Source organism: Rhinoderma darwinii, chromosome 8 (genome assembly GCF_050947455.1).
Source record: "Rhinoderma darwinii isolate aRhiDar2 chromosome 8, aRhiDar2.hap1, whole genome shotgun sequence".
NCBI lineage: Eukaryota > Metazoa > Chordata > Amphibia > Anura > Rhinodermatidae > Rhinoderma > Rhinoderma darwinii.
In genome coordinates this window covers 6078814-6097432 of record NC_134694.1, presented here as the reverse complement: position 1 = coordinate 6097432, position 18619 = coordinate 6078814, and the positions used below count along the sequence as shown (strand labels likewise).

Genomic DNA, 18619 nt, shown 5'->3' with positions numbered 1-18619 from the left:
GCCCCTATATACAAGAATACAACTACTATAATACTGCTCCTATATACAAGAATATAACTACTATAATACTGCTCCTATATACAAGAATATAACTACTATAATACTGCCCCTATATACAAGAATATAACTACTATAATACTGCCCCTATATACAAGAATATAACTACTATAATACTGCTCCTATATACAAGAATATAACTACTATAACACTGCTCCTATATACAAGAATATAACTACTATAAAACTGCTCCTATATACAAGAAAATAACTACTATAATACTGCTCCTATATACAAGAATATAACTACTATAACACTGCTCCTATATACAAGAATATAACTACTATAATACTGCCCCTATATACAAGAATATAACTACTATAATACTGCGCCTATATACAAGAATATAACTACTATAATACTGCTCCTATATACAAGAATATAACTACTATAATACTAATCCTATATACAAGAATATAACTACTATAATATTGCCCCTATATACAAGAATGCAGAACTTTATATATGGCTTTACTTTTCACTCCATCACATGACACATTGAATATACTATTAACAAAACACTGATCTACACTAGCGTGTAAAGCGTCCTTCTTACCTCGATCATTATATCACTGTCTCCAACCCCGAACGGATTTTTTCCTCAGAGGCAGGTGAATGATAGATCCAGCAATGAAGTAAAACGTGACATTTATATTTTTGTTCCACAACAAAATATTTTTTTACATACATTAAATATCTTTATTAATGAATATAATAATAACGCATATTCATGTTTTGCGCTCATTTTTATTTAAAACTAGCGTACCCCTGCATGCTAATACATTATTCACGGTCACTATTACACCGGCTGCTGTTAGGGCGACACATTTTCCGCAACGTATTTTTATTGCACAATATCTGCAGCTAATTAGGGTAGACGGGCGCTCGTTTTCTCCAATCACACGGAGCAATGACTGGATATGTAGAACGCTCCTTACTACGATCGCTCGTCTCTATACATTCCCATCATGTCGACATTACATCTCCCTGATCACACAGCGATATGCGCTGCCGACGATGATGATTTTTAATTCTGCACAAAAGAGCAGATCACCCGATGAACCAGCGTTTGCTCGATCATCGGATCGGCTGATCGCTGCCCTGGTTACACAGGTCATTGGCCCGTGTAATGGGACCTCTACAGTAGCCGCAGAGTGGAGGAGATTTCAGCAAATCTCATCCACATGATGACAATAATCTGCAGAGAAACCGCTCATAAATCGGCCTGCAGTGATGTTTTTTTTATCCGCAGCCTAAATTAAGACCCGCAACAAATGTTGCTATTTTTGCGGCGGAAAAGCTGCAATTCTTGCTCAAACGATGCAAATCAGAGAAACAAATAAAAAAATAACAAACTTTAAATTTATAAAAAAAGGTTATTACTCACCCGCGGGCGTTGTCATAGCGACACGTTCCTCAGTTTTTCATCCAGTCGGCCTTCCTGGGATGAATTTTACAGGCCCGGGCGGTTTAAGGCTTTTTTTTTTTCTTCTTCAAGCAGCATTTTCTGGAGAAGAGATTCCGCCCAATAAACGTTACCACATTTTGGTGCGTTTTTTTAGGCCTGAATTTCCTGCGGGACCTAGGACGGTTACACTGCGTACTTTTACGCAGCATATCCGCCCTGTTTAAACATACTCTTAGGCCCCATGCACACGACCGTAAAATTGCCCGTAATTTCGGGCCCATTCATTTCTATGGCTGACTGACACCCTTCCCGTATGTCTAGGGGAAGGTGTCCGTGCCGTAGAAACTTGCCGAGAAAAATAGGACGTCCTACTTTTTTATTTTACGGACTGTGCTCCTACACTTTATAATGGGAGCACGGCGGTAAAAACGTCCGGCTGTCCGTGCCCATAATTACGGGCACGGTCGTGTGCATGAAGCCTTAATGGGGTATTCCCATCAGAGACATTTTTGTCATAAATGTCAGATAGATGCGGGTCCCACCTCTGGGACCCGAACCTCTCTCTAGATATCTATCTCCCCTAAACCCCGTTCTGCCTTTGTCTGATCTCGCTGCCACCCGGCCACTTCTGGATTACATGGTCGGGAGTTACGGAAACAAGGAAACGGCGTAGCTCAGCGTGTTGTGTCGGAAGCAGCGTACCATGCGGGCTATGCGGTTTCCATAACTACCATACAGTTCTACGGGACTTATGGATACATCGTAGCTCCGCTTGCTACGCTGTTTTAGTAACTCCCCGACCATGTAACCTTTTTTATGGTTGGAATTCAGCCGCAACACAGCGGCAGAACGGGGTTAGGGAGCCCTGTTCTGGAGATCGGTGCGGGTCCCAGAAGTGGGACCCACATCTGACATTTATGACATGTCCTGTGGATGTCAAAAAGGTCTCACGTTATTCCTTATACCGTAAAATTAAGTATCGGGCATGCATGTATAAATATACAAGGGCCTTTAATGGATCCGAACAGCAAGTTTACAGAACAGCCAGCTCTGTGGCCCTAGAAGTGGCCCCCAGGGCTGATTGCAGAGCGGTTCCCGTAAGAGATTTGCAGCCGACTAGCGCTCATTTGTTTTGGCCGGATAAACAAGCAGGTCAGCCAATGAAGGAGCGTTTGTTCGTACATCGGCTGATCGCTGCTCTGATTACACAGAGCACTGATCGGGAAGGAGCGTTCATATAGATATAATGCGGCATACGTGTTATTTTGAATACATATACAGAACATCTTATATGTACTATGGAGTTATGAGATATACGCCCGGCTATAAATTGACATAAATACATACAATGCATAGCATCAAATATAATCACAAGAAATGGCTACTAATAATAACCACCGCGCGATAAAGTGTGCGCAATTAATGCTATTTAAGATACTCGCAGATGTGTCTGGATGATTATAGGTTATTATACATGGTAGAGTGAGTAGCTGTACGCATTCGGCTCCGTTCACATCACGTTTTTGTTGTACGGCTAATGTGCTTGAAAAAACAGTTGTGAATACTTTACGTGCACTTACGTCCTTTTTTTATTCCAATGTCATCAATATCAGATCGGTGGGGGTCCGAATCGCCAGCACCCCCGGCGATTGGTTGGCTGAAGGGGTTGTGGCGCTCGTTGCCACGGCCTTTTCAGGTTACAGGCACGGCCTCTGACACATCGGTAGCGGCTGCGGTTGGGATTGTAGTTCTGGTCACATTCAAGTGAACGGGAACGAGCTGCAATCCCACAGGCACAGCCGCTACCGATGTGTACGACGCCGTCACTGGTAAACACTGAAGAGGCTGCGGCGACAAACAATGCCGCGAACCCTTCAGTCGCTGATCAACGGGGGTTCCGGGAGTCGGACCCCCTCTGATCTGACATCGACAACCTATGTTCCCGGCACGGTTCTACGGCACGGACACCCTTCCGTAGAGATACGCAAAGGTGTCCCCGGCCTGGGCGGGTCCGTCATTGCGGTCTGCAATTACGGAGATTTTTCCCGGTCGTGTGCATGGGGCCTTAGAGGTATAAATAGTTGAAGTTTTTTTTTTTTCAGTCCCACTATGGATTTGAACGTGTGATCCGCTGATCGCTTTAATTATACACGACATTTGTATTATGCAATAGTGCTTTACTGTACAGGCACATACACACGGCGGAGGCGCGGGCCTTTGTTATCGCAGGAGCGTCGATGGGGTGATAGAGCGCCCCCTCCCTCTGTTAAACTCCTTAGGTGTCGCGGTCGCTGTTGACCAGGTCATCTACGGGGTTAAACGGACGGTTCCAGTGCCATGTCGGCTGTAACACATGGCACCCACTGGTGATTGTGCGGGCACAGCTCCTGTGCCTGCACCTTCACCATGATGTAATAGTAGGATGGCTCGCAGGAACTACCCGCTGCCGGTGACGTGCTATTATATCATGGGGTGAGAAGGGGATAAAGATCATTTTTGCCTTTAGGCCCGGTTCACACTTTTTTTCAGGCCAAAAAAATGGGGCTCAAAATTCCTTCAGGAATTTTGAGCCAGATTTTGACCTACCTGCAATGTCTTGCCGTGATTTCCACTGCGTTTTTCACCCACGGGCAAAAAACCTCAGTGGAAAATGCCTTCTGTGCCTCCCAGTGACTTCAATGGGAGGTCAGAGGTAGAACCACGGCAAGAAAGAGCACGCCACTTTTTTTTTTTTTTACCGCCTCGGACGTTTTTTTGCCGCCGATTCCGACGTGGTTTCAGTGTCAAAAAATTCTGTGTGAACAGGGCCTTAGGATGCAGTGGATATTTTAGTTTTTTACCTCCCCCACATAGAATCAGAAGTCTTATTTCCATTGTAATTTTTTTTTTTGCATTGTGATTTTTCATGGTGTTATTTTGTGGTGTATACGGCTCCGCCTCACAATTATATAACATTTTTTAGCAAAATTTTCACTCTTTTTTTTTTAAAAAACATTTGATTTTCTGTGTCCCATCACGTGACTTTTACATGGGTTTTTTTTTTTTCATTAACTTGCACTGGAATATATTACAATCCATTACAGGCTGCGCCAAAGGCAATCTCCGCGTTCCCCCAGTTCCCAGCACACTTCCCATTAATAAAATCAATCCTTAATGGGCTCATCCAGTCTTCTAATAATAAAGCTTTATCATCATGTAAAGAAAAGTTCTACAACTCACCTTTTTTAAGAACTCTGCTTGCTTTTAAATCTTCTGCCCCCCCTCTACAAATCAATATGACCGGTGCCCCCTGTACCCCAGGTGAGTTATAGATTCTACTATATTCCACATAGGAAGCAATCACGTTTCCTTTCAAGTCCATCATGTAAAGTCTTTGCCTTCGGAGTTCCTTATAAGAATAATAATCAGGTCTATTAAAATCCCAAAATACGCCCCAAGCATCTTCATTGCCTGCAGCGAGGGGCCGGTGCCCATATCCATGTCCAATTAGCAATGAATCCAAAAATTTCCATATTCTTCTGTGTAAGGATATCCAATCTCTATAAGGAAGTTCGGTGATGATCAATACAGTTAATCGCCGCAGCATTAACCCCCCCCCCCAAAGCTACCAGAATACTGCAGCACCCCCAATCCCCTTAATAATAAATCATATGTATATACGAATATGAGCAATAAACCAATCTTCTGTTATGTCACTGGTTCAGGCTACAACAAAATGGCTGCCTCCATGTCCAGATCGATAAAACTGGCAATCCAAAGATGGCAAGACCCTGCAGCTTTAACCAGGCATCGATTAATGTCCCCGTGATAAGGTGGTTATATCAGCTTTGCCCGGCAATGACCCCATAATCATTCCTGGTCTTGGAGCCCCCCCATACGCTGCGGCATCGGGTACATTGCGGCACATCGCTTCAGGCTCAAAATCGGAAGGGTTCACCGCAGTACTTGAGGCGGCAGAGTCACCATCGCAGGGGCATCCACACGCAGGAGGATGATCTACATCAGCACGTAAGACGCCATAATGTTCATAGTGTACGCTCCATGCATTTACTATATCAATGATTCAAAGTGATCTATATACAATGTAGCTATGGAAAGGGGGCGACCACAGAGACCAACATTATTCGGTGGGGGTCCCAGTGGTCTGATCCTCAACAGGGCCAACTCCACTATATTCTGATACTTAAGTCTCCACTTAGGCCCCAAGCACACGACCGTAGATTTTGTCCGTAATTACGGACCCATTCATTTCTATGGCCGTCGGACACCTTCCCGTGCTCCGCAAAAGATAGGACGTCCTATTTTTTTGCTTTTTACGGCGGACCGTGCTCCCATACTTAAAATAGGAGCACAGCCCGCAAACGGAGGGCTGTCCGAGTACAGGCACAGTCATGTGCAGAGGCCCAAGTCAGTATCTGCTCATCTGTATGATTTACGCCTCCTGCTGGAGAAGTTCATGCTACAACCTCCCTCTTCCGTCATCCACGACAATCAAGGAATCCGCGCAGAATCTCACTGAACGAACAGTCTGACATTACGTGAAGATGGACGCGGAAAGTTTGTCTGGCTTAGGGTCAGTTTACACAGAGATTTTTTGCGTTGATTTTGACGCTGAAACTGCATCCGTGACAAAAAAATAGCCAAATCGCCCCCCCCCCCCCCCATGGAGGTAAAGGAGTTTTCTTCCTGGATGGCTTTTGCCGGCTCGCGGAAAAAATAAGCTGCATGCTCTTTCTTCGAGCGGTTTCCGTCTCTGACCTACCATTGAATTCAATAGGAGTTAGAAATTTCCTTTGAAAACATCGCTGGCAGTCTAAAACCCGGCTGAAAGTTCTGATGCAATTTTTTATGCCTGCAAAAAAACTCTGTGTGAACAGGGCCTTAAAGGGAAGGTGTCACTGGGAAAAAAATTTTTTAATATGTTTTGGATTTTCGTATGTTATTAAAATACATTTTACTTATTTGTGTTTTTGGGTTTTACTTTTTTCTTTTTTCAGACTTTTACTTCTCTATGGGGGCTGCCATTTTTTTTTTTCATCTCTGTATGTGTCGATTAACGACACATACAGAGATGGAATACGCCTCATACATCCCCATAGAGAATGCGAACGGGAGCCGTTCCATTCACTATAGAGTACGCCGTCTGTGTGGAAACAGCGCATGCGCCGCTCCCACACAGTCCAAATGGAAGGTCTTCGGCAGGGCGACATCCGGCGCCATTTTCATGTGGATCGGAAGCCGCGGCCGGACAGTAAGAGGACTACTTCCGGTCACGGCTTCCGTCCATATGTTCAGAAGCAAGGACAGGGAGCAGAGACAGCGGCGGCGGCAGGAGCAGGTAAGTCATGTTTGTGTATGTTCGTGTTATAACCACTGTATCTAATCCTACTATACTGTGCATTCGCTCAAAAAATTGCGGCACACAGTGTAGGAGGTTTGAACATTCAACCCCCTCCTTTCTCCCGGCATTAGCCAGGATATAGGAGGGGGGATTGTGTGAGGACACTAGAGCGTGTGTGTCTTCTCCAATTTTGCAGCATAAAGCAATGAGGTTGCTTTACCACATTATAACAATGTGTAATCATTTATATACTAACTGTTTAACTTAAAAAAAATAAAAATAATTCTAGCGACACATTCCCTTTAAAGGGGGATGTCCCAAGATTAAATGTTATCTCCTAACCACAGGATAGGTGATCACATGCTGATCAGTGGGGGTCAGACCGCTGGGACCCCCACCAATCACGAGAATGGGGGTCCCATTCCCTTGAATGAATGGATCGGCTGGTCGCGCATACGCCCTGCTGCTCCATTCATTCACTATGGTACTCCAGGAGATAGCCGAGCGTTGTACTCTGCTAGCTCTGAAAGTCCCATAGACTGTGAATGGACCGTTCTAGTGATCGGTGGGGGTCCAGGCGGTGAGACCCCAACGATCAGCATGTGATCACCTATCCTGTGGTTAGGGGATAACATTTAATCGTGGAACAACCACTTTAACGGGGTATAGACAAGCGTCTGAACCCATCACGAGGGAACAGACTGTTCAGGTATGTACTGGTACAAGGTGTGTATGTGGGGGGCGGGGGGGGGGGGGTTATACTAATGATACAATCAGTAACATAGTGGAGATGGCCTGTAGATTTAGAAAAAGATTTAAATTTCCCCAATATAAGTTTCCATCGCTATAATTCTGTACAACGTCCTCAGTCTCGCTCCTCGTATATTATACATCAGTGCCTGTGCCCAGAACCTGGCTACGCGGACCTTCAGTATCCAAACAGCTCCCATAATAATGTTAATGCACTAAACAGGTGAGACCCCAAAATAAACAGTCCATCACATACCCTAAAAACAGGGATCTAGTGACACGCGGCAGAAATTTCAACGATTCTCTCATTTAGCTTGCAGAAATTCATGAACCTGCTGTAAAAAACAACCAATTCACGGGTGTGAAAATTTCTGCAACAAATCTGCCACGTGTGAATAGCCTCAGAGAGGTGTTGCCAGTCAAACTGCACCCCCCCTGCCCTTAACAAGGAGTCATTCCCAGCAAGGTCCCATTCACACGCGACAGATTTGGTGCAGTAATCCATGCACCTGCTGCAAAAACGGATTATCAATCTGCTGCGTGCGAATAGAGCCCTAGGGCGTGTGATGGAGAAGTCATACAGGTCTATTTAGAGGGTCAGATATCTCTGAATCTACTCAAAAATTACGTAACCAACCACGGCGGTACGAGACCACAGAATGGGAACAGGGAATTACAATCGATTCTCTACTTCTTTCTCCTTCCCGCTGTCTACAAGCAGAGATCAGCGGCTAAAAATAAAAATAAAAAAAAAAACAAAAACAAAAAAAAAAAAAAACACACAACCAAAGCTTTAAAAGAAAACTTTTTTGCAATCCTGCTTCCATGTGATCTGTGCCGGGCAGTAAGTTCTGCAGTGTTCACTGCTCGGAGCCCATGTCGGGGGTATCATACAGAATATATGTATATGCCATAAATGTCCAGTGGATACGGGTCACACCTATCAGGAGGACCCGCATCTATCGGACATTTTGCCATATCCTTGAATACGTCATAATTGTCTGGGATTGGAATATCCCTTTAAGGCTGTAGCTAGACACGAGACGTGATGCCACAAACCACTACAAATTGTGCAACTTTTTTCTCACCCCCGACTTATATATAATATAGGTGGTACACAGTTGACATTGTGACCGGGTCACAGGAAAAAAAAAATTGCAGGCGAATCCTCACATCCATTGTGCAAGAAATTTTTATGGTTTGTGGCGTCACGTGCCGTCTAGCTTTAACCCTAGTGAACTGCCCGACATTACACACATCACAGACTGGTCGGCTATAGGGTTCACATTCCACACATTCCCCTATTTCATTCAGGGGGACGTAAGGCACTGCTATCCACTAACAGACCACATGGAACAATAGAGCTGTCAATGACGGGCTGTATGGGAACGTGGGAAACCGGACGTAACGGAAGGTGCTGGGCCCAGGCAGGAGATATGATCACTCGTCCTCTGCATCTATGGGATGGTTTTCGGTTTCACATGTGGAATTGCTGAGGTTATGGGGTTAATAGTAAACATAATGGAACTCATGAAGCTGGAGGAGCATCTCCTCAAAATAACAATGTGCAGAATCAGCGATCCGCAAAAATGGTAGAGCGTTCCGAGGAGCAACAAGAACGTGAGGCGATGGATCGGTAATCTATTCTTCACGAATAGTCCATGGCAATGTCTAATGGGGGTCACCGACAGCAATCAGGTAAGACCTCCACCAGTGTTTCTTAACCCTTGGTACTTGTGCCCTAAAAAAATACATGGCAAAAAGGTCCAGGGAGGACGCGGCCGGCATCCAGGAGGTGTCCACCTATCACCTGATCGCAGGTTTTTCCCGATTTTTAGAAAATGGCAGCGAGCCACGATTTTCCTGGAAAACAAATTTTTTCTGAAAACCGCTAAAAACCTGCGTAAATATTGTAATAGGGAGACACAACTAGACCAGCGAGCCTCTTACTCCTGCAGCGTGAGAAAATGAATACTGCTCTAAAATCCACCCGAACAGACACGAAGCGGCTGAGCGCTCACACGAGAACTTCAGCTGCTTCCTTCCAGCGATCAGTGGGGGTCTCAGTTAATCAAAACTTCTGACATGTCAGAAGTTTGTCAAACGTTTAGCTCCACTTTAAGATTGCAATGGACCGTAGCTTTGGTGTTAAATGTCTATGACTAGGGACGTACTCGGCTTAGAAATGTTAAGAAACACTGGATGACTGACGAAGGAGGGGAATCTATAGATCGTAGTCGATCATAGAACTTAAAAAACCATCAACACGAGGGCCGTAATATTGATCCCACGGATGCAGAGGACGTGAGCGTCTAGGAGGAGGACGACACTTTCTCTGCTGTACAAAAACTTCTCGGCTATTTCTATCAGAGACTCGTTATAGCAAAAAAGATATATTGTAGCTGCACGGAATTACTAGCAGGTAACCCCAACATTCCGCTCAACTACGGAGCAGCCCAGGAACTACCGGGGCATCAGAATGAGAAATTCCACCCGTGGCGGATTTCTTTGTGGATTAAAGACCAGCAAGGTCCACAATGGCCTTGACGAAAATGGTATCTTCCCAGACATAGGTATTCTTGCCTTCCAGCTTGGAGAGTGGGCAGAAGAGGGGACATCCGCTCGCGATGTTCATTTCGCTTATTGGCCTCTGAAAAGATGACGAAGTGATGTCCGGCCTGAAGGCGTCTATGATGTGTTCTCGGTGGTTTTGATCCAACAACATCATGGTGACCTGCAAAAAAAAAAAAAAGAAGCTTTAGTTATATAGATCTGGAGAGCCCCGGATGCAGGTCTAGAAGCCCTTTTACACGGACAATGATCAGATAAACGCTCCTTCTCGATCATTGCCCTGTGTAAACAAGACAGCGATCAGTCGACGAACAAGCAGCCGCTTAATCAACAGCTTGATTGCATCTTTTAGGAGGCCAAAAAAAATGGTCGCTAGTTAGCATCACGTGTATGGGGCCGAACAATAGTTTGTCCCCATACTTATAATCATTGCTCTGCGTAAATGGATCTTAGAACCGCTGATTGACAGGCTGTGTGGATCGGAGCTCGTTTCGCGGCCGGGAGAGGCTGCAGACTTTGCTCTGTGCAGCAGCGGGTCACAGGCGGTGTGTAAACTCCAGCCCAGCAGGGATGATTACTTCACCATTTACACTAATTGTTGGAGTCTGTGACAATGTAGCCCTCTTAGGTTTGATAAGTAATGTAGGAGGGGTGTGCTGTATATAGTTATAATGTATCTAGCCTACATATAGAAGCAGTGGTGTAGCTATAGGGGTATAAATTAGCATCTACCATTAGACCCCAAAACGGTCACCATCAATAATATCTGAATCATGAATAATCTCATCATCACCATCAATACCATCATATTTCTGATATTACCTTTTGATTAAATGGCCATCGCAGTAAAGCATCACTTGGCCCCTTCATCACCACGAAGAATAGGGAAAGGTGCGTTCCCCGGCCTGTGCCGTCTCCATTCAGGTAGATCCGTAAGCACATCTTGTAGCCATACTTGTTGGTATAAAAAGCTGAATATAAAAAAAAATAGATATATATGTATCATAAACTGGGTCGGAGTAAAGGAGATATCAACAGGGGACAACTAAACTGAAACCTTTAATTTGGGAGCTGATAACTACGGGTAGAGCTTTCAACACCCCCTGATATAGTCAGGGGAAGCCACAGCCGTTCCAGAGGAAATTTATTACATGGCAGCCATTGTGGCCCAAGTCCACCAGAGCAAGAGCCTCTTCATATTATCCGCTCTGGCTCAAGAAATGGGGCTCCGAGCAGGGAAGACCTCCCTAGGATGTCCATATGACCTACTAGGCGAATATGGAAAGAGGTTGACCTGATGGAACACCACCTATAAAAATAGGATCTGTCAGCTCTCCTGTGTGGTGTAGTATAGAGGATCTGTCAGCTCTCCTGTGTGGTGTAGTATAGAGGATCTGTCAGCTCTCCTGTGTGGTGTAGTATAGAGGAGCTGTCAGCTCTCCTGTGTGGTGTAGTATAGAGGAGCTGTCAGCTCTCCTGTGTGGTGTAGTATAGAGATGTCAGCACTGCTGTGTGGTGTAGTATAGAGGATCTGTCAGCTCTCCTGTGTGGTGTAGTATAGAGGATCTGTCGGCTCTCCTGTGTGGTGTAGTATAGAGGAGCTGTCAGTTCTCCTGTGTGGTGTAGTATAGAGGATCTGTCCGCTCTCCTGTGTGGTGTAGTATAGAGGAGATGTCAGCTCTCCTGTGTGGTGTAGTATAGAGGAGCTGTCTGCTCTCCTGTGTGGTGTAGTATAGAGGAGCGGTCAGCTCTCCTGTGTGGTGTAGTATAGAGGAGCTGTCAGCTCTCCTGTGTGGTGTAGTATAGAGGATCTGTCAGCTCTGCTGTGTGGTGTAGTATAGAGGAGCTGTCAGCTCTCCTGTGTGGTGTAGTATAGAGCTGTCAGTTCTCCTGTGTGGTGTAGTATAGAGGAGCTGTCAGCTCTCCTGTGTGGTGTAGTATAGAGGATCTGTCAGCTCTCCTGTGTGGTGTAGTATAGAGGAGCTGTCAGCTCTCCTGTGTGGTGTAGTATAGAGGAGCTGTCAGCTCTCCTGTGTGGTGTAGTATAGAGGAGCTGTCCGCTCTCCTGTGTGGTGTAGTATAGATGAGCAGTCAGCTGTCCTGTGTGGTGTAGTATAGAGGATCTGTCAGTTCTCCTGTGTGGTGTAGTATAGAGGATCTGTCGGCTCTCCTGTGTGGTGTAGTATAGAGGATCTGTCGGCTCTCCTGTGTGGTGTAGTATAGAGGATCTGTCAGCTCTCCTGTGTGGTGTAGTATAGAGGATCTGTCAGCTCTCCCGTGTGGTGTAGTATAGAGGAGCTGTCGGCTCTCCCGTGAGGTGTAGTATAGAGGAGCTGTCAGCTCTCCTGTGTGGTGTAGTATAGAGGATCTGTCAGGTCTTCTGTGTGGTGTAGTATAGAGGATCTGTCAGCTCTCTTGTGTGGTGTAGTGTAGAGGATCTGTCAGTTCTCCTGTGTGGTGTAGTATAGAGGAGCTGTCAGTTCTCCTGTGTGGTGTAGTATAGAGGATCTGTCAGCTCTCCTGTGTGGTGTAGTGTAGAGGATCTGTCAGCTCTCCTGTGTGGTGTAGTATAGATGATCTGTCAGCTCTGCTGTGCGGTGTAGTATAGATGATCTGTCAGCTCTCCTGTGTGGTGTAGTATAGAGGATCGGTCAGCTCTGCTGTGCGGTGTAGTATAGAGGATCTGTCAGCTCTCCTGTGTGGTGTAGTATAGAGGAGCTGTCAGCTCTCCTGTGTGGTGTAGTATAGATGATCTGTCAGCTCTGCTGTGCGGTGTAGTATAGAGGATCTGTCAGCTCTCCTGTGTGGTGTAGTATAGAGGAGCTGTCAGCTCTGCTGTGTGGTGTAGTATAGAGGATCTGTCAGCTCTCCGGACATGTATGTTAGAGTAAATACTTGTATTTCTTGCAAAACAACAATTTTGGAGAATCTTTACTTTGAAATCGGTGTTGTGCCATTCCTCTGCTATTCCTCCTAGAAATGTATGAATAAATTGACAACTGGTCGTTACCATTCTCCTTGTCCATATGGTGTGTCCCTACACAGTAAAACTGTAAATCTAATAAGACAATGTCAGACTGTGTAGGGACACACCCTATGAACAAGGGGGAATGGTAACAACTAGTCAATTTTCTCATACATTTTCAGAAGAAATTACAAAAAAAAAAAAAAAAAAAAAAAGGGATATAGTCAGCTCACCATTCCACGTCAATTAAACTCGCACACCGGTGCTCGGATGGGTAAGAGTCCAGTTCCCAATAGACGCAAGTAGTAGAAAAGAAATTCCAGCACCAGGATATTGCAAAAAATTTAATCCAATGTTTTATTGCAGAAAAATTAAAAAGATTATAATGTAGAATCCCGTGCAGCTTGACTTACTCGTTTCGGACAGAATCCTTAATAACAGCCTGTTACAGAGGAACGGCACAACATACGAGATCATGGAAAAGATGCACTTTTGTTCTTTGTGGTCTCATCTTTCTCGAGATCTACCTGCTGGAAGAGAAGGAGCGCATCTCCTCCTCCTGCTGTTGCGGATGGGACAGAGCCGTGCAGACCGTGCCTGAGGTAACACTTCACACAGTTCTCCTATCCTAAGTTTTACTTATTGCGCTAAACTCCTCTCAGGGACTCACGTGGAGAAAACATGGCCGGACATCGTCCAACAATGGCATCCTGGCGTTTTTTCGAGAAATCCGTAATTTTCCAGATATATATCCCGTCAAATGTGGACAGTTCTGCTTCCTGTACCCGGTTCTCCAATTCTGCCAGCAGCACCTCCTTCTGACCCAACGTATGCTCCAGCTGTCGCACCTAAAAACACAAAACACCACAGGCCGGTCACTACAAGAAGGAGCGGAGTGCTGCAAAACACACGTCTAGCAATGAATGATGGGTAAGTGTAGGGACCCCTAGGTTCAGGGGGCCTCAGTCAAGTGCAAGAACTATGTGGGTACAGTTTACTATGAACTAGTTGGTAGGGGCCCATCGCGGTCTTTGTTTTGAGGCCCTATGGATTCTTGTTGGACCTCTGAACGCACACCAGGTTTCAATTCCTCACCATTTTCAAGATCTCTGCTAGCTGTTAGTGAATGGGAATATTCCGGTCTACATTCAGAGGCTGAGAACCCGTCCTGATCAGGGCTCGTTGCCGTGTAGGGGGCACTCTCGCTCGCCTTCACAGCCATATTTGCTTTTGCAGGTAATTTCGCACTGACCTTTGCATTTAGGGAGTCGATTTTCCCCTGATCTGACCTGCGCTGCTTCATCGCCTCATCCACGGATCCACTTTCTCTCTCCACCTCTCTGTTCAAGACGCAAACGATATTCTCTAGGATGGTGCTTTTTTTTTCTAACGCTTCCAATTGGCGCAGTAGATCAGGAGTCTTTGAGACGTCGGCCGCCATTGCTGCTGTGGAGGACAAGCTGCTGAGCGAGGAGGTTACGGCCTGCACGGACATCATTCCCATTCGCTGAGTAACGTCGCTTTGCTCCTTTCTATGGATGGTCTGGATGGAATCCCAAACTTTTGCCAAATGCTCGACCAAGTACTTGTTCTCGTGTTCTAAGAACTTGTCGTTTTCTACCTGGTAACGAAGAATGATTGACCGGTGATTACGGCGCCATCTACAACCACTGGAGGTAGCGATTGTCCTGGTCTTATTGACGTTCAAGACAATGCAGAGTTAACGAGGCGCAGGAACCTCACAGCTCTGCAGATGGGGACCGTCTCCTCCTGTTTGCAGATGCAGGCGGCGCAGCTCATCTTCTAACGCCCCCTCCATGGGGCTAAATATAAATGGATTTACAGTGCTGCCGCTTGTGAGCGCATCTACAGGTAATAACAGGAGGGCACAGTCGCCCTAGACCAGCAACATGTACATGACCCTTTAAGTTGGAGAATTATTTGCCATTATTCAATTGGGCTGTGTCTACCAGCAGTGCAATCTGCTAAGGTGGATCACTCTCAGACCTGTGGCTCCCAACTGTTGCAAAACTAGAACTCCAAGCATTGGAATGCTGGGAGTTGTGGTTTTTCCAACAACTGGGAAGCAACAAGCTGGGAAAAAAAGTAGTAGCCGTAAGTAGAGCTTAATTATAGCTCCCCATAAATACATTTTCTCAGCTGTCAAGGTTGCATTAAGTCCCCCCTCTTTGAAAAATTTTTGGTTCAGTCCATAAACCCTGTTCCTCCGCTGGTCATTACCATATATTGACACAATCCACTGACCTGGCGTTTCATGGGGGGGTGACTGTATAGCTGAAATGTGAACTCAGCTAAATTACTGCAAATAAATCCCCCCTCCACGTAGCAGCCCCCGGCTCTGTATGGACGGGCATCCCCATCTGAAGTGTAAAAACGGAGCTAGGATTACTCGTAGGTCAGGGTTGCGCGTGCCATGTTTGACCAGGAGATGCGCTACAAGGGAGAATCTGCTGCAATGAGCCCCATAACTGACCAATTGGGACGCCCCAGAATAAACGATGGGGGTCATGATGGCAAGGAGTCATTTCTGTTTGGGCTGTATCCAGCATAGTCTGCCGTGTAGTCTCAGACAGGCAATGAACACTTACCATCTCTGTGCAGCCAGCTACAAGATACCGACACGGTACTCTGCACCGACCGCATGACTTTACATGGTCCTGTAACTAAAACAGAAGGCAGTAGAGACGTTATACAGAGTAAAGCAACTGCATCGACTGGAGCAGATTCTCCAATTACAGCAGCTGCTTTACTTTTTGGAGAAAAAAAATAAAATAAAAAAATCGGCTGATATGTTTATGTTCTGAGCATGCTTTATTGTCATGCATATGTAGAGAAAATGGCAGGTGAAATGCATTGTGGGAGGAGGGATGGGATCCACTATTGAACTATATGAGCTCTGCTAGACTGTAAGGGGCTTGTATCAGCCGAGCCGATTGATTCTAAGCAGAAACTAGCAGAATTCGGATTGCAGCTCTGGTTGTGAATGGAGTATAAGATACGATCAAGATCAATGCAAATAAATCAAAGTGCTTTCAGAGCTGCTCATATTGTATCAATCCATACAGGTCAACTATAAAGTGAAGTTAATTCTACATCTTTGCAGTGTCCATTATAGAATCAATTCCAGTGAAATAAATACCTTTTCTCTGGGGATCTTCTTTTTTCCGCAGCCTTCACAAGTCATTGGAAATTTGGGACAGATCTCATCATGAGCCTGAAAGAGAACCAAGATGTCGAGTTTCCTCATGGCTGCAGCCATAAAAATGTGACTGTTCCTTTAAAAGGGGTTGTGTACGATTAAAAGGGTCCCCTGAAACAGCGCCACTCACGTTCATGGGCCACGTTTGGTATTGCAGCTCCATTCACTTGAAGGAACTGCAATAACAGACACAGCTACAAATGGCGCGGTTACTGAAAAAAAAAAAAAAAAAAAAAGCAGAGCACTTTTAATCCCAGATACCCCCGTCAAACCTTGGTACAAGTATAAACAGCAGAAGAACCTTCTGTACCTTAATATCTGGAAAGTAGAAGGAGAGTTTGCAGTATCTGCAGTTCAGTTTCCGCTCCGGGCATTCTCGCTCATTATGCCAATCTCGATCGGTTACCCTGATTAGCGTCTTGCATGCCGGGCACGGTGCCAGCATGAACGGACATTTCCCTTCATGGTTGGCCTGGAAGAGAACAGATAATGTCTATTACGACACAGGTTTGGAGGCGACTGATGGCAAAGAAATGGGATGGGTGCCGGCATCTGTGACATTCTGTGCTCGGGTATCTACCCATTTTATGCATTCTAACAGGTGTCAAGTAGCTTTGATAGACTATGAACAGCTGTATCATCCTATTGTTGGCAGCCGGCGACACGTATAATGCAGAGGTTAGGATCTCATCCCAGTCCTCTTCCGCAAGGTCAGGTATCCTTGCAGTCCACTTATCCTTGATCATCAGGGGTGTACTGGCTACTTTGGCTGTAATGAGAGATGTATATATAGCGGATATCAGACCTCTGGGGCCTTGGGACCTAAAAACTCCTATCAGAGGAAGCCGAGTGAATGCCGTGTCAGTGGGGGGGAATTGGGCATTAAGAGCATGGCGCAGTTGTAGATATCGGTAAAAAGCAGTCCTGGGAATTGCGAACTCCGACTGCACCTGTGAAAACGATTTAAGGATATTATCCGTATACATGTCCCCTATAGTACATATCCCGTGTTGAATCCAAAATTGTGGAGCCAGTTCCTCTGATATCTGGGTGAGTAGGGGGTTAGACCATAATGGCATGTCAATTTGTACTCCAGAGTGACTGTATATGCTCTTCGCAGCCCTCCACACCTGAGAAGCCACTTTATGAATGGGCAATACATTTTTTTATTTCGGTTAGGGACCCTTCCAATACCGGCCACAGAGTGGACATATGCATATGGAACGCCAGGTGGTGTTCCCTATCTGGCAAGGCCATATTGGCGACCCAGATTTTCAGATATCTTAGTTGCCCCGCTAGATAGTAGAGGTAAAGATCTGGCAAGGCTGCCCCTCCCAATGTTTTGGGGCACTGCAGAGTAGCTAGACTGAGCTTCGATCTGTTGGAACCCCATATAAACCCTGGAAATAAGGCCTGTATCTGTTTGAAAAACGTTTTGAACACTGGCGTCGCTGCATGTTCGAGAATATAGAGACATTTAGGAAGAATGACCATTTTTATTAGATTTATTCTACCCGTCACTGCTAGGGGAAGAGTGCTCCATATCAGGAATTTTGCCTTTATATTTTCTAACAATGGCAAGACATTACTGGCATGATCATTCCCATGCTCTCAATTTATAACAATTCCTAGGTATTTAAATGAGGAGACCACCCTTAAGCCGTGTAACTCGTCCGTCCGGCCATCCCGCCCCTTGCAATGGCATAAAAAAAGACTTGGTCCAGTTGACGTAAAGGCCAGAAAACCTCCCAAAGTAGTGATTGCCAGGGGCAGCGTTACCATCGGTTGGGACATAAAAAGAACCAGGTCATCTGCATACAGGCCAATCCTATCCTCCCTACCCCCCAAACTGATCCCCTTATATCCAGTATGTTGGCGTATATGTAAAGCTAAGGGTTCTATAGCAAGAGCGAACAGCAATGGGGAGAGGGGGCAACCCTGCCGAGTACCCCTCCGTAGACGGAAATATGGGGACAGTATACCATTCACCAGAATTTGTGCCCTCGGTGCTTTATATAGGAGCGAAATCCATCTAAGGAACTGTGGTCCAAACCCAAACCTCTCAATAAATATACCCATTCGATGGAGTCAAAAGCTTTTGCGGCGTCCAAAGACGCCATCGCCCAGTCAGCCTTCATCTTTGCCTGTCAGATTTACACGGACAGGCAATAATGCTCTGGTATACCAAAGCATTATAGCAGCGATCTAAAGATCACACAGTAAAGACCCCTAGTGGGACTAAAAAAAAAAGAATAAATGTGAAATAAAAATTATAGTAAAAAAATAAATAAAACTATTTTTTTTCCC

The 18619-nt window shown here is 45.4% G+C and overlaps 1 protein-coding gene across 3 annotated transcripts in view; it reads right to left on the bottom strand.

The window, feature by feature from the left end:
• Positions 1 to 9933: 9933 nt before the first annotated feature.
• TRAF2 (TNF receptor associated factor 2) overlaps positions 9934 to 18619 on the bottom strand; it is a 46987-nt gene continuing 38301 nt past the window's right edge. For all 3 annotated transcript variants that reach the window (XM_075834776.1, XM_075834775.1, XM_075834778.1), the window contains 7 exons: positions 16623 to 16784; positions 16253 to 16327; positions 15702 to 15776; positions 14345 to 14713; positions 13763 to 13940; positions 10950 to 11098; positions 9934 to 10290 (listed from right to left, as the gene is read on the bottom strand). In XM_075834776.1, the coding sequence (XP_075690891.1) occupies positions 10072 to 10290; positions 10950 to 11098; positions 13763 to 13940; positions 14345 to 14713; positions 15702 to 15776; positions 16253 to 16327; positions 16623 to 16784 (1227 nt within the window). In that variant the 3' untranslated portion in view covers positions 9934 to 10071. The remainder of the gene's footprint in view (positions 10291 to 10949; positions 11099 to 13762; positions 13941 to 14344; positions 14714 to 15701; positions 15777 to 16252; positions 16328 to 16622; positions 16785 to 18619) is intronic.